This window comes from Nelumbo lutea, chromosome 7 (genome assembly GCF_056320005.1).
Source record: "Nelumbo lutea isolate HS-2025 chromosome 7, American lotus-T2T, whole genome shotgun sequence".
NCBI classification, from domain to species: domain Eukaryota; kingdom Viridiplantae; phylum Streptophyta; class Magnoliopsida; order Proteales; family Nelumbonaceae; genus Nelumbo; species Nelumbo lutea.
The window spans coordinates 56,095,008-56,112,109 of record NC_142690.1 but is presented as its reverse complement, the minus strand read 5'-3'; the positions used below and the strand labels follow the sequence as shown (position 1 = coordinate 56,112,109).

Below are 17,102 nucleotides of genomic sequence, written 5' to 3'. Positions count from 1 at the left end.
ATGTGATAACATGAAGAAACAGAAGTGACAATAACATCCTTTGAAAACATCACTTGTTGAAGTGAATGGATTCCACCAGAGAAAGGGTTCATAAATCTGAGCTTCAATGGAAGTAGTAGGTGGAATCCAGGGCCATCAGGTATAGGTGTATGCAAAATTGGGAATGGGCATGTAATAGTTCTATACTTCTGTTCTCAGGCCTGGTGGGGTAGGAGATTCACTAAGGGCTGAATTCATAACATTAATGGAAGGAGACAATGGAAAGAAATACGAATTTGAAGAAAATAATTATTGAAGGTGACTCAAGCCTAGTGGCGGGATGGTCGCAGCATAGAGGCAGCCTTATGGCAATAAAGAAATGAATAAAAACATTCAGGTGGCTGACCCGAGACATTGAAGTGAGAATGACTTGGGTGCAAAGGGCTGCCAATAGCATGAGCAGGGAGCGGTGAGAACTCAAATGTTTTGGGTAGAATTGTAATTAAAAAGAAAGAGGAGATAATAGTAGAAGCTATCTCTCAGAAGGGAGGGTATGGCATTAAACAACGGAATGACGAATAGGATTCATGTTGCCGACCCCATTGAGTTGGGAATTCGGATAGGGTTTGGATGATCAAGATGAAGATGGTGAATTAATGAAATTGAATCGTTATTTATCAGAAAAAAGACTGCATCACCAATTTGTGTGTTAATTGAACCCAAACAATAATTAACTACTATAAGACGCTACTTGTGTGGAAGCTTTTGCTAGGACGGTGTAAAGGTTTATCGCAAAAGCAAAGGTTTATCGCAATAGGTGGCCGTGCGATGAGAAATGGAAAGAATGTCGAGATTGAGTGAAAAATGAGAAATTGCTTCACATTTACTTTGGTGTTAAATATTTATACATGTGTCCATGCCATAAAAGAACTAGATGGACAGCTGGACAAATGGACGGCCACTTGTAACAACTTCTAACCGATTCTTGTAACCACTTAACTTCTAAGAGACGGTAACCCTGTCCCTCCAAGGGTGGAAGCTTTTGCTTGGTTAGTGGCTTTGGACAGTATCTAGCCTGACTTTGGATCATACACAGAGTAGAGGTATTCACTTATCCCAAAGATGCTACTTGTGTGAGAATGCAGAGGAGAATGACCACCTGTTTGTTCGCTGCCCCTACATGAGATTTGTTTGGGGTTTCTTCTTCAGTCTTTTTAAAGCTAGTTGAATGGAACCAAGATCTTCAAGAGTCAATTTTGCTTGTTGGCGAGCTATGAGATGAAATGCCAAGGGAAAGATTATGTGGAGCAGCATCCCTTTTGTTGTTTTTTGGGAAGTGTGGAAGGAAAGAAATAGAAGAATTTTTGAGAACAAGACCTGTAGAATGTTAGACAGTTTTGTATGCCCTTAGCTTCAATTAGGTTTGATGTACTTTTGACATTTAGTGTAAATAAATAAAGTGCATGTTTGATTCATGTTGTTTGTTATAATTCTGTGTAAGACCCTAAAACTGGACACTTATAGAGACTCGTGTTAGCTTTAAATGTTCACAGCCATTGGATAAGTCTGGGGAGATTTATCCTGCCAAGGCTGATACTGGTGTGCCACCAAGTGTTGGGATGGCCTGTCTCGGTCACCAGGGTAAGACTCAAGGCACATGCAGTATGGGATTACTTGAATCCTTGAACCGGACCAGATTTCCAGTATTGCCCTGGACCGTGGAGACAGATGGGCAAAACTGGAAAGTTACACCTAACCCCTAGACTTGATTATGACACTTCACTAGGTGTCGGATCGGGCTATCTTTGATATGCCAATCAGTGAGATCCTTAGCGGGGGTCAAAACCTGGGCATGTTGGGGCAGTCTGAGAATTCATCTGAGTGGGTGATCATAGTGACAGGATCAGCCCCTTTGTCGGACAAAGGTAATGATCGGGAATCCACCCTCTCTAATGAAAACCAAACTGCTAGCAGTTGATTTCAATCGTTGGAATTTTGTTTTGCAAAATTTATATATGATATATAATTATATACGTACGGTTTCAAAGTGTTTGCAAAATGTTTTAATTCCCAGGATCCATGTGAGTAGAGAGTGTGACTGTTCCTTGCAACCGAGGGAGAGGTCCTCTCTTGTCGGGCAGTGCTTGATCATTAAGGGCTGAGAGGTTAAGTGTAAGACCATTTAGGATAGTACTTGATGGGCTAATCTTGCACCTGCCCACAGTCCCTGGGTTTTTATAAGATGGCTTGGCCCAGGGACCACTTAATGTAAGTGTTGGGCCCATAGGGTCCATGTGATGGTCTCAGGGGTTCATTGAGCTTTTTCAGTGAATTCGGCTAGGCCTTGTAATAAAGGCTGGGCCGAACCCATGTGGCTGGTGTGTAGATCAATGCTTGGGTCCCACGCCATACAAAGAAGCCCAACTGGGCAACAAATTGGAGACTAGTTAAGCACTGAATACTTAATGGGCTAAAAGCGCATTTCGAGTTGGGCTGATATGATCACCCATCTATGGGGCGGATTTGAGATTAATGTTAGCAAAAGGATTGGGCCTTTAACCTTATCCACTCTAGGAGACCAAATTCAAATCATATTTGAATCTGATAAACTCCTGATAAGATTAGGAGTAAGCTAACTTAATCTGCAGATAGGATTAAGATCATCCCCTATCCAATACTGATTTGGATTGGGATAACTCCTAATTAGGAGGTTTCTTAATCAAGAAGAAAAGAGGAGAAACCCTAAGAGAAAAATATCAGATTTCGAACCAAGGGTTGTAAGCAAGAAAGCATCCTGCGAATTAAGATTAGATCTCATTCACACTCCAGAGAGAAGAGAAGCAATTCAGCCATCTTCGTCCCAAGAGTGCTCCTCCAGTCGTCGCCATTCCTTCTGGCAAGATTTGATCTTTGCAGAAGAAATAAATCAAGAAATCAATTCTTGACATCAGTCTTGTAGAAAAGACTGAAAAAGATTCGGTGCTCAGAGTTTCCAGAGGAATCTTGCGAAGGATCCAGTGTGTAGGACGCACTCTGCTGGTTCCGTTCCACATACAACTGTGTCATCTTCAACAGGAGCGGATCTTGGTGTCCTCTTTGGGTGTGAATACCAACTTTGGGAGATACTGCTTCTCTGGATCAGGTATAATTCCTCCATTTCTTTTTGGTTCAGATCTGTTCGATTATGGTTCAAATAGAATCCTTGAATATTGTATTCTATTTTAGGGAATACGATTCCCAATTGGAAGAAGGTAGGAAAATTTTTTAAATTCGCCCACCCATTCCACAACCTTTTTGGCGTCCATTAGATGAATCCTACCATTCTTTCAGTGGTATCAGAGCCAGGTTCGAATCTTGAACCAATAGAAAATCAGATCTGAACCCGCGCAGATGGACAGAAGATGTTCTGCCAAGATTTGCGCAGCTTGTTTTCTTTTTTTTTCAACAAATTGTTTCTTGTTAAGGGCGATTGATCTGAAATTAATTTTTGTTAAATCCAAAATTTATTTAGAACTGTTCTTTATTTGTTTTGATTTAATGGACTATTCAAACCTGGAGATCGTAGTGCAGATTTGGTGCAGATGGTCTGCGCACCCTTTTTCCTTTTTATTAATTTATTTTATTCAATTCGGTCTGTAAATAATTTTTTTTTATTATTTTTCTAGACTGAATGTATAGGATTTGATCAAGAATGTAATAAATTAATAGAAATAGGATTTCTGTTTTTTATTTTCTTGATTGAAAAAGAAGGAAGAAGAAGGCGGCGCTGGAGATTTGCAGATGGAGAAATCACTTTCTGCGATTTGCAGTTTGTGAAACTGCAACCCTAGTGATTAACCTCTGTTTTGCAGGTGGTGCGAACAATCCATAGTAGATTTGTGATTGCTTAAAATCAAAATTATTAATTTCAGATCTTTCATGAATTAATTCTTGAATTGAAAATCAATTTCGGACCATTTCGGACTAGATTGGACCAAAACTGTTTGGACCGAATCTAGGGTTTGAAGGGGACTGTTTTCAATCCATTTTTCTCACACTTTCTGTTCCAAATCTGATGTTCAATTACAGGGATTAATTCAGCCCACCTGTAAAGCCCAGTTTTAAATGGTTAAAACTGCAAAAACCCACTCTTGTGAGAAAAGCTGTATGGTCCGAACTGTTAACTGCGATTCAGCCCATACACCTAGTTGACATTAATTGTTAATGTTATGGATTTCAAATGGGCTGTTCAATGGGCTTTACAGCAGTTAAGTGATTGGATCAATTCTTCCATTACATGTGATGAATGGATGTTTGATGTGCTGCGACCATGGGCTCTTGCGCACACCATGGCTGAATGCACATCATTGCCATGGTGTCCCTTAAGGTCACTGGATGACCCCTCCTTTCATGGTGGGCCCGGCAACCCTGAAAAGGGATGCATACGGAACCCCTAACCGATTAAGGCCCACTAGAAATCTGATTTTATGAAAGTCGGTGGGAGCCACTTTGTTTTGACCTAAAATTAGAACTAGGGCGTAATTTAGTTCCCTCCAGCAAATATGAGTGCATGTGATAGGGAGATCCATATGATGGACTCTCTAAAGGCCTTCCGTCATTAGCACAATGATGGGTCCTTCAGTAGTGAGGAAACACACCATAAAATTGGGCTATCCATTTGTTGTTGGATCTGTTAGAGTGTTTCATAAGATGATAGGGGCGTCATAGACCGATGTGAGAGGGGCTTCACCAGAAAATGGGAACTCTCTCACGGTACCTTGGCGTAACCTGACTATGATGGGTGTGCACTCACTGGACAGAAAGGTTTACCTGAAAACGGCTCTGAACCTTGTCTGACAGAGGCTAAAGGGAAACTCATTTGATGAGTGGATATGATCAGTCACAGAAAGGTGGTGGGGTGATGCAGCTGAAACAGTTGGCTTCACGTACCCCATGTGATTTCCCACATTTCCAGAGACATTTTCGTCGTCTCCGTCACTGAGAAAAGAGGGAAATCTCATAGATGAACAAATGGGAATGGAACATAGATTAAAAACCATATCTATGTAGGAAACATGAATCAAACTAAGGTTGTGGACTAACGTCTTTGCTGTTTTATCAGGAAATGCCAAACGGTCAATTCGCAAAGCTTCTAGACGATAACAAGCTTAACGGTCCAAACTATGCCGACTGGTACAGAAATCTTATGCTGGTCCTAACTTTCGAAAAGTTATATAAGGTGGTGAAAAATCCTGCCCCGGAGCATCCGGGTGATAGGGCTTCTGAGGCCCGTAGGAGGGACTACCAAGATTGGGAGGATAAGAACTCCCTAGCCCGCTGCTTTGTCAATGCCTCACTGGACAACTCAATACAGAGGCAGTTCGATCAGATCGAACTAGCCAATGACATATTGGACAGTCTAAAGACAATGTATGAAGAGCATAACCGTTCTACTTGACAGAAGGTCCTGAAACTGTTCATTACCGCACAAATGTCCAAATGGCAGAAAGTTCATGACCATTGTCTTTAGATGATGACCATTATCTATTCTATGACCCAAGTGAGCAGAAAGTGTTCTGCAGTCGAAACGCCCAATTCTTAGAAACCGAATACATCCTGGACACCCACCGTCAGGAAATAGTTGTTGATGAGGAGAGCTCAGGAGCAATGGGAGATGTCCAACAAGTTCCAGGTAGTGACCAACCTAGAAGATCCGCTCAGGTATCCAGGCCACTGGTCCGATATGGTTATGACCATGATAGCTACGTAGTGGAAGCCTTGACTAGTGAGGAGGATCCCATAACTTAAGCGGAAGCTATGTTAGACAGATTCCCAGAAGTGGGTGGAGGCCATGAAAGCTGAGATGGACTCGATAGAGACCAATGGGGTATGGACTCTAGTAGATCCGCCCTCTGGGGTAAAAGCAATTGGTTACAAATGGATCTACAAGAGGAAGAAGGGCCCCGATGGTAGGATTGAGACCTTCAAAGCTCGTTTGGTGGCGAAAGGGTATACTCAGAAAGAAGGCATCGATTATGAGGAAACTTTTTCGCCCGTGGCCATGCTTAAATCCATTAGGATCCTGCTAGTTGTAGCAGCGTATTATGACTACGAGATTTGGCAGATGGATGTCAAAACCGCGTTCCTGAATGGAAATCTTAGTGAAGATATCTACATGCAGCAGCCGCAAGGCTTCATTGCTGCTGGTCAGGAACACATGGTATGTAAACTTAATAGATCCATATATGGACTTAAGCAGGCTTCTAGGAGTTGGAACATCCGTTTTGATTCTGCCGTCAAAACGTTTGACTTTGAGCAGAATCCGAATGAGCCCTGTGTTTACAGGAAGTCCAATGGGGATAAGATCACCTTTTTGGTATTGTACGTGGACGATATCCTACTCATTGGGAATGATGTAGGAATGTTGACTTTGGTCAAGGTATGGCTATCACAGCAGTTCTCCATGAAAGATCTTCGAGAAGCTTCATATATTCTGGGTCTTTGACTCTATAGAGATAGATCGAAGCGGATAATTGGATTATCCCAAGCTGCTTACATTGACAAAATTGTCAAAAGATAGCATGGAGAACTCCAAGAAAGGAAACGTTCCTTTCAGGCACGGAGTCACTCTCTCCAAGAAGATGTCTCCTAAGACTTCTGGGGAGATTGAGAGCATGAGAGACGTTCCCTATGCCTCGGTCGTAGGGAGCATTATGTATGCCATGCTGTGCACTCGCCTGGACATTGCTCAGGCGGTGAGTGTGGTAAACAGATTCCAAACCAACCCAGGGCAGGAGCATTGGACTGCTGTGAAGAACATACCTAAATACCTTCGAAGGACAGAAGAGTTTTGTCTGGTATTCGATGGTAGTTCAGTACAAGTTCTAGGGTATACCGATGCCGATTTCCAGTCAGATCCAGATGATAGAAAGTCTACATCTGGGTGTGTTTTCACGATAGGATCATGTGCTGTTTGCTGGAAAAGCAGCAAACAGGGGTCCACTGCAGATTCACAACAGAGGCCGAGTACATTGCCGCAAGTGAAGCTACCAAGGAAGCCGTGTGGATGAAGAAATTCACACACGAATTGGGAGTGGTTCCGTCCAACACATCACCCATCCCGTTGTTGTGCGACAACAATGGAGCGATCGCCCAGGCTAAAGAGCCTCGGGCCCACTTGAAGTCAAAGCACAACGAGAGGAAGTACCATGTACTGCGGGAGATCGTTGGTAGAGGGGACGTCCTAATTCAAAATGTAGCATCAACGGATAATGTGGCAGACCCATTGACTAAGCCACTAACACAGAAGGTGTTTGAGAAACACGTGGAAAGTATGGGACTCTGGCTTGTACCAGATTGGACCTAAGTGCAAGTGGGAGCTGTTAGACAGTTTTGTATGCCCTTAGCTTCAATCAGATTTGATGTACTTTTGACATTTAGTGTAAATAAATAAAGTGCATATTTGATTCATGTTGTTTGGTATAATTCTGTGTAAGACCCTAAAACTGGACACTTATAGAGACTCGTGTTAGCTTTAAATGTTCACAGCCACCAGGGTAAGACCCAAGGCTGATACTGGTGTGCCACCAAGTGTTGGGATGGCTTGTCTCGACCACCAGGGTAAGACCCAAGGCACATGCAGTAGAGGATTACTTGAATCCTTGAACCGGACCAGATTTCCAGTATTGCCCTGAACCGTGGAGACAGATGGGCAAAACTAGAAAGTTACACCTAACCCCTAGACTCGATTATGACACTTCACTAGGTGTCGGATCGGGCTGTCTTTGATATGCCAACCAGTGAGATCCTTAGCGGGGGTCAAAACCTGGGCATGTTGGGGCAGTTTGAGAATTCATCTGAGTGGGTGATCATAGTGACAGGATCAGCCCCTTTGTCGGACAAAGGTAATGATTAGGAATGCACTCTCTCTGATGGAAACCAAACTGCTGGCAGTTGATTTCAATCGCTGGAATTTTGTTTTGCAAAATTTATATATGTTATATAATTATATACGTACGATTTCAAAGTGTTTGCAAAAGGTTTTAATTCCTGGGATCCATGTGAGTAGAGATTGCGGCACTGTTCCTTGCAGCCGAGGGAGAGGTCCTCTCTTGTCGAGCAGTGCTTGATCATTAAGGGCTGAAAGGTTAAGTGTAAGACCATTTAGGATAGTACATGTTGCCCACAGTCCCTGGGTTTTTATAAGATGGTTTGGCCCAGGGACCACTTAATGTAAGTGTTGGGCCCATAGGGTCCATGTGAGGGGCTCAGGGGTTCACTGAGCTTTTTCAGTGAATTCAGCTGGGTCTTGTAATAAAGGCTGGGCCAAACCCATGTGGCTGGTGTGTAGATCAATGCTTGGGTCCCACGCCATACAAAGAAGCCCAATTGGGCAGCAGATTGGAGACTAGTTAAGCACTGAATACTTAATGGGCTAAAAGCGCATTTCGAGCTGGGCTGATATGATCACCCATCTATGGGGCGGATCTGAGATTAATGTTAGCAAAAGGATTGGGCCTTTAACCTTATCCACTCTAGGAGACCAAATTCAAATCATATTTGAATCTGATAAACTCCTGATAAGATTAGGAGTAAGCTAACTTAATCTGTAGATAGAATTAAGATCATCCCCTATCCAAATACTGATTTGGATTGAGATAACTCCTAATTAGGAAGTTTCTTAATCAAGAAGAAAAGAGGAGAAACCCTAAGAGAAAAATATCAGATTTCGAACCAAGGGTTGTAAGCAAGAAAGCATCATGCGAATTGAGATTAGATCTCATTCACACTCCAGAGAGAAGAGAAGCAATTCAGCCATCTTCGTCTCAGGAGTTCTCCTCCAGTCGTCGCCATTCCTTCTGGCAAGATTTGATCTTTGCAGATGAAAGAAATCAAGAAATCAATTCTTGACATCAGTCTTGCAGAAAAGACTGAAAAAGATTCGGTGCTCAGGGTTTCCAGAGGATTCTTGCGAATGATCCAGTGTGTAGGACGCACTCTGCTGGTTCCGTTCCACATACAGCTGTGTCATCTTCAGTAGGAGCAGATCTTGGTGTCCTCTTTGGGCGTGAATACCAACTTTGGGAGATACTGCTTCTCTGGATCAGGTATAATTCCTCTATTTCTTTTTGGTTCAGATCTGGTTCGATTATGGTTCAAGTAGGATTCTTGAATATTGTATTCTATTTTAGGGAATACGATTCCCAATTGGAAGAAGGTAGGAAAATTTTTGAAATTCGCCCACCCATTCCGCAACCTTTTTGGCGTCCATTAGATGGATCCTACCATTCTTTCATAGAAGAGATCAAATCACTCTCATTTGCAGGAAAAAGCATAATGGATTAGGTTATCATTCTTCCAGAGTTTGAAGGGGTTCCGAGGGAAAATCTTGGTGATGGATTTTGGGATCTTGATTTGGATTGGAGGCCTCGCTTCTACATTTTTGTCTTTTACTCCCCTTTTGTGCAAGTTATCTGAGTTGGTTATTCTTTTTTGTGGTGATCACTCATCACCAAATCAGTTGTAACTTTCTTTTTCTTAATAAAATTTTCTTTTCATTTACTATAAAAATGGTAACTAGTATAAGAATGATAAGAATGACCCTCCAAGGGTGCCTTATTGTCTAGGCATCACCTTGACAACCATGGTAAAAGTTCAACACTTTGCTTATTATGACATGAAAAGGTGCAAGTTAATAGAGACAATACTTCCACTTCTGATGTTTTTCTTTAGTTTTGTTGTTTTATTATTTTTAATTATTTATGGGCATGACCCCATGCCATGAGTTTTTGAGGTTAGTGGTCATTAAAATAATGGATAAATAAGTAATTTAAAGTTTGAATCCTTGACAGGCTTATGGATCTTATGTATATGGTCTGATTATTTGGATTTTCATACATGGTTTAATAAGTGGCCATTAAAATATGCCAAGTTTTCCCTAAAATTAAATTATTTCACCTTTTTCTGCTTTTTCACGCTTTAAGTTTGTGCTCCCTCCAGCAGTTCTTTTACCATTGGAAAGAAAAGTACAATATAAATAAACTATTCCTATGTAAAATAAAATGTTCAGTAAGCTACATTCGTGAAATCAAATGTACCTTGACCAATTGAAAGCAGCATTTCCTTCTGATAGTAAGCCTTCTTTCCCAGTGGAGACAGTAGCTTTCTCCAAGTGTCTAATGTTTATAGATGACCGGGAAGATGTTACAATCATTAAAATCTGTAACCAATCTTTACGCAGAGCCTGGAACAATGACCCCATAATAGTGTTTTCTTTTGTGTATGGAAATATCATAGTCATTTGGGAAAAAAATATATTGTGATAGCTAGATTGAAACACCAACACCACCAAAATCCACTCTTCTGTATATGTGGTATATCAGTGTGAAACCTTACAGACACACACACACCAAAAATAATAATACAGCCAAAATTTCATGACACTACATCCAGCTGTCAATGGATTGGGTCTGGTTCAGGACAGCATGTACCAGTTATGTTCCAATTAATAATTAGGACAATATTTTATACCCAGAACTATAATTATCCGTGATAAAGATAATTTAGAATTCCATTTTAATAAAAGTAACAGTAAAGTAGAAAACTTTTTTATTTTGATAAAATATGCGTTTTTAATCATAATTATCTTATATACTCTATGTGAAACTTATCCTTTTAGACATTGTTGAGATTGGGCTGATAACACTTGTTTTTTTGTTTATAAAGTTCAGTTAGAGTTATTGGGCCCAAGGCCCATTAGTTTATGTTTTGTTAAGAGTGTTTTCTTATGTTCTTTAGTAGTAGCTGACTTACTAAGGGTATACTTGTCATTGTATTGAGGTTTTTTACGAGTATATAAGGTAATGAAAGGGGTGGCTAGATCTGATTTTGGCTTTCTCCCATTCTTTTCAATCTATCTTCTTCTCTTCTCTCCAAAAACTTCTTTTCTTTTTCTTTTCTATCACAGCTTCAAATCAGATTGCACTGTTGCAGTTTTACACTTCCTACTTGGTATCAGAGCAAGACTAGGGTTTCTTGGAGTCCCTCCTTGAAGTCCTAGATTGGCCGACTGCATGAGGAGATGAAGGGCTGATCAATCTACTTCAAAGCGCCCAGTTTTTGGTGGGTTTCAGTCATCAAAAGGGCCATCTGTATTTTGGCATCAAAATCAGGAACTGAAGTGCAAGAGTCCTGGTTAAGTTGGAGTGTTGGACTCTTCATTTTGGAACCGATACTGGGCGATCAGACTTTTCTGGACTCCTCTAGGTGGTGTTCAGTTTCTAGCAATTTCAAATCCCTCTGGAGAGATCAATTCACTTTTCTCTCTGGGTAGGAGAGAGATTTCTCTCCGGGTAGGTTTTTCTTCCTCCAGAAAGTCCTTCCACCCTTGTGTGTGAGGTCGATCTGTTTTTGGAAGCTTTCTACTTGATTATTTCTTGTTTTTAACCATAATTGTCAAGGCTACGCCTAGGCAACAAGGCGACCTTGGAGGCTCACCTCGCCCAATCGCCAAGAAGTTTTGTGCACTGGGTTATAAAATACTTTTATATTTTTTATTTTTTGACATTATAATTATAAAATAGACATCAAACTAGAATATTTGAAGTTAAACATCGATGGGAGTAGTGAAGGCAACCTGTGACCATCAGGTGTTGGAGGTGTAATTAGAGATGAGAGTGGGAAGGTGGTTGCATTATACTTAGGTCCCATTGGGTCGGGTGATTCTCTTAGAGCTGAACTGTTTGCTGTGTTAGTAGGGCTAAGGAAAGCAAAGGAGCTGAACATCCAAAAATTGATGCCGGAAGGGTAATGGTTTTTGGGTCCATGCTAATGAGAGAAGAGAGGTTAAGTGGCTGCTGAGGGGAGTGGAAATCCAGGTTAACTGGGTGAAAAGAATTGCAAATGCCTTTGCTGATAACTTGGCAAAACAGGGGTGGGTAGGGGTCAATTGTTTTGGGGAATTCTGTAATTTTCTTGTTGTTATGGGGGAGAGTTAAGTCATTTTATCTATCTCTGAAATATTGAATGTATTCTTGATTTCGCTTAGTAAAATTGAATTCTGTTATTGATCAAAAAAAGGGTAGAAGTCAGATTTTATTAACCCATTCCAGGAACTGGTTTTCTAGTGATTTTGAAATCCAGAATTTCGGGATCAATCTCGCACTAAACTGGACCAAATTTGAAACCCAAGTTGATTTCTGACCATACCTGATACGGAGTCCACAAATGCAGCTCCCAAAGTGGTAGTTCACACCTAATGTCAGACCCGAACCGGCCTCCCGCTGAAGATGGCACAGCAATGAAGTGAAACCACTTCAGCAATGCAGTTTTTGCACTTCAAACCGCCAATCCTTTTGGGATCGATCCAGCAGTGTGAGCTTTCTTAGGATTGATGTTTTCTTCAACACCACAGTTAGGAACTGAAGGAAAAACGCCCCTACTAAGGCTGAAATGAACTAGGGTTTTATGGGAGCAAGGGAGGCAAGAGAGAGCTGGAGAGAGCTTAGGATGGAAATGATTTGTCCATCCCTCTCTTCCCTTACATAGAGCACTCTCCTAGTCCTACTAGGAGTTGAACTAAAATCAGATTTGGATTAGGGTTTATCCTAATGGATAAGCTCTATCCCATTAGAAGAATGGGTGCTCCATACCTATATCCATAACCCAAAAGGAAAGCTTACAGTTACAACTGAGCCCAAAAAGCAGAATCCCTATTTACCCCTCATCTAGCTGGCCCACTAGCAAAGGAATTTGCACTTCTCCTCACCCAAGACTATTTTACATCAATATCCTTAGTCAGCCATTTAAATTCTCTTTTCATTGTTGTAATGCCATAGATCATTTTTGTCTTTCTTTAACCAGCCCACTACAAAATTAGAATCTCCCCTTCTCTTCAGAAATAGAGTATGACCAAATTGAGTTTGAGTGTAGCCAAAACACTCCCCTTGAGAAGAATTTCCCGAGAAAAAGGGTGTGGATTCAAAGAAAGTGGGGTCCATAGTTGTTAGACAACGTATGCCCTTAACTCCAATCAGATTGATGTAAACAAACATTTATGAATAATATAAGTACATTATTGTTTCATAAGCACATTTGGCATGTTTGTTAGCTGCTGTTTTTGGGCTACAGAAGGGCAAGGAACTAGGCTGGGAAAGGCTGATTACTGAAGGTGACTCCAAAACAGTTGTGGACTGGCTAAGAAAAGGGCCTTAGGAAATTCAAAAGGCTCTCCAGGGATATGCTGGTTCAAATTAATTTGGCTTAGAAGATCAACTAACAGCTTGGCAAACAACTTAGCTAAACAAGGGGTATAAAGATAGTCAATGTTCTGGGCATTTGTGTAATTTTTGGGGGTTTGGACACCTATGTTCTCTTTGTTTCCTTCACAACCCAGCCCATATATTAACATACATAGTTATATACATATTATATATAATAATCATATAATAATATATATAATATGCTATATTAATATATATAAATATAAATTTTTATTTTCAGTTTTATTATACTATTTTATTCCAATTGTATTGTTTTTTTTTTCATTTTATTATTTCATATATAAACAATAGTATACATCAAAATTCATATAAAATAAAATTTTAACTTTTTTTCAACGTTGTCTATTTTGTTAATTTATTTTAATTTTTTCATTAGTATTTCAAATTTAAAATATATATATAACTCTCATGGCTTGGCCCGACCCATGGAACGGCATGGCACGGCCTGGGCCCACCTAGGCTTGTGCCATGGGCCGTGCTGAGCCAAACCTTTAAAGTATCTTAGAGATAGCAAGCACAGCCAAACTCGACCCACAGGCCAACACAGCACAGGCCGTCCGCGGTCCATGCCTTGTCAACCCGACACAGCCCGATTTACACCTCTAAGTTGTAGCAAGGTCAAGTGTGGAAGCTGAATAAAGCTATGGCACATGGTGTTTCAGAGTTCCTCAAGGTCTAGTCCATGTTAGAAGAGATTAGAATTGAGGCAGAAGAACTTATTATTCTATACTGTGAAAATCAAGCAGCAATTAACATTGCCCACAACCCAGTTTAGCATGATAGGACGAAGCATATAGAAGTGGATAGACATTTTATAAGGGAAAGGGTGACACCCAAAGAAGTACACCTACCATATATTGCATCTGACTTACAGCTAGCTGATGTTCTCACAAAAGGTGTTGCAAGAAACAAGCTTGAGCATGATCTACGCAAGTTGGGAATGTGTGACATCTATTCCCAACTTGAGGGGGACAGTTGAGATTGGGCTGATAACACTTGTTTATTGTTTATAAAGTTCAGTTAGAGTTATTGGGCCCAAGGCCCATTACTTTATGTTTTGTTAAGAGTGTTTCTTATGTTCTTTAGTAGTAGCTGACTTACTAAGGGTATACTTGTTGTATTCAGTTTTTTTTTTTTTTTAATGAGTATATAAGATAATGAAGGAGAAGGCCAGATCTGATTTGGGCTTTCTCCCATTCTTTTCAATTTCTCTCTTATTTTCTTCTCTGCAAAAACTTCTTCTCTTTATTTTCTATCACAAGTTTCAAATCAGATTGCAGTTTTGCACTTTCTACTGACATAAAATATGACAAAAATTACAAAATAAGAAAACAGGAGATCTTTATATATTATTAACTATATAATTGGTTCAGAATGGCAAGAACTGGTCCCTACCCAATTATTAATCAGGACAAAACCATTGAACCAGAACCCATATAATCAGATCAGTTGGTTCAATTCTGTCAGGTAGATCCGACCCATTGATGGCCATAATGGTATGGCACATTGTATAACTATATTATTATTAGCCTTTCAGAGAAACATATCCAGTAAACCAAAGGGCTTTTTCTTGCATTAGCTTTTAGTTTCTAAATGATCTTGAAGGGAAAAAATGTGCCAATGGTTGGATCTTGTTGGGCTGGGGATAATGTTCTAAAGGATTTGAAGTAAAATGCATAAATATTTTGGTTCAACAACAGTGGCTAGTCAAAATAATTTTTCATTATGATAATGACAACAATGGTAATGAAAAAAAATGATAACAGAAAATATATATGATGCTAGTGATGAGTGTTTAGCTTAGATGTCTTACAGATAGATCACATGTAATGGCAGAGATATTTTCACCCTGTGGCTTGGGTATGCTTTCAAGGCACTGAACAATTTGCTGAAAAAGTCCTTTCAATGTTGCATCTAGGTCAAGAGCCACCATGCCTGGTGTACCCAGTAAAAACCGGATTCTACCAGCACATGATGATAAATAAGATAATGCATAACCTCTAATTGCTGCAGACAGAAATAAGCATTCAATAACAAATTAGTTCATAGAAAAATATGTCTTCTATTATTAAAATAATCTGCACAACATCTAGAAGAAACTGAATTGCTGTTTTGTCAAGAAGGTGAAGGCAAACCGTCCCACTAAATTAACCTAAATACCTAAATCCAATTTTTAATGACCACCAAGGTTACCAGATAACACTCAGGTCTCAACCGAAAATCATGGCTGGCGCATTTTTACTGCTAAGCACAACCTATGATAACTGGACACTAGTACATGGATTCTCATAATCCCATCATGTTGCCGACTTCAATTTCCATCTTAATTTACATAGAACATATAGAAAATAAGGATGATGATGATGGATGATGGTTGTATACTTTTCATATAGGACAGAGTTAGGTGTAATGCTGCACCTCTTTATTATGAGTGAGTTAACTGTGAGGTCATTTACATCCCCCTATTTGTTCCAGATAAAGAGGGACTAAAAAGTGATGGTGAATGTGAGAAAAATCCAGTTTGCTAGATAGTCATGCAGCCTATGTGAGCAGTCAGCACATGTGTGAATCCAATTCCTTGTTTAGTGAATGACCCCATGCTAAGTACTGGGAACTGCACCTATGTATCATTTTGGTTTTTGTAATAATATTATTTTATTTGAGATTCACTATTTATCTGGTAATTATATCTATTTTATTTTTTTTATTTAAATTAAAAGTCTTCATAATGACTTTTATTTGAATTATGAAATTGAATTCAAAGATTAATATGGGCCACACATTCTTTGGAGTGGAAACATTTTTATAGGTAGGATCCTTATTTTGGAATTATGGGGGGCTCCAAATTTTGGGTGGGCTGAATGTGAAGCTGAGGGATTATCTGGGGGTTTAGTGGTGATTTGGGATTCTGAAGTGTGGGCTAAGGTGGGTTTTTTCAAGGGTGTACATTCTGTTTCAGTGGTCCCGGACCATTTAGCATTGAATTGTGGGGTGTTGGCTTCAAATGTTTAAGGATCAACAGGGGAAGGGGGTAAGGAGGAGTTGTGGGATGAACTGGAGGGATCTCAAAGTGGGGGGCTTTTCCTTGGCTGTTGGGGGTGATTTTAATGCTTGTCTGAAACTGAGTGAGAGGAAAGGGAGAAGGGATAATAGGGTTTCCAGGGCTGTGAGGAGTTTCAGGGAGTTTGTAATGGGCTGATTGATTGTAGTAGATTGGGATCAGGCTACACTTGGTCGAATGGTCAAGGCCCACCTATTTTGAGGACTAACTGGAGGTATCCAGTACAGTAGTGGAGTTTTTCTCCTAGTGACCAAGTGTAAGGGGAAATGTCAAGGCAAAGATCGCTTGGAGCTGCATTCCTTTTTCTGTTTGTTGGGAACTCTGGAAGGAGAGAAATAGGAGAGTACTTGGAGAGAAGGCTCGAGCAAGGAACCTTCTCACCCTACTTTGTGGTAAAATGATAATGAACTGGGTTCTCATTCTCCCAGAGTTTAAAGGAGTCATAAAAGAAGACCTTGTTTCTGAATTTTGGAACATTCTTGAGTTGGTTTAAAAGTTTTTCATGTTATTGGCTTTTCTAGCTCTTCTTGTACTCTCATCACTATCAGATGTATTCTCTTTTCTATTAATAAATTTTCTTTTTTATTTATTACCAAAGAAAATTTATGGATATCCATGTGTCCAAAGTTAGCACTTTTTCTAGGAGTGGAGTTAACTGCTGTCACTTTTTTAGAGTGAGAAGACACGTTTGAGGAAGAAAGTGACAATCTGAGGTTTATAAAGGCCATGCAGCCATAATAACTTTCTGGGTGAATTCTAACTTTGACAATCTGAGGTTTATAATTCTGCTTTGTATTGTTTTC

The 17,102-nt window shown here is 40.1% G+C and overlaps 1 protein-coding gene across 1 annotated transcript in view; it reads right to left on the bottom strand.

Moving 5' to 3' along the window:
- Positions 1-17,102, bottom strand: part of GRL (transcription activator) — a 161,540-nt gene that overhangs the window by 19,785 nt on the left and 124,653 nt on the right. The window contains exons 15-16 of the mRNA XM_088954124.1: positions 15,052-15,245; positions 10,056-10,201 (exon numbers count right to left, since the gene is read on the bottom strand). Of these exons, the coding sequence (XP_088810250.1) occupies positions 10,056-10,201; positions 15,052-15,245 (340 nt within the window). The remainder of the gene's footprint in view (positions 1-10,055; positions 10,202-15,051; positions 15,246-17,102) is intronic.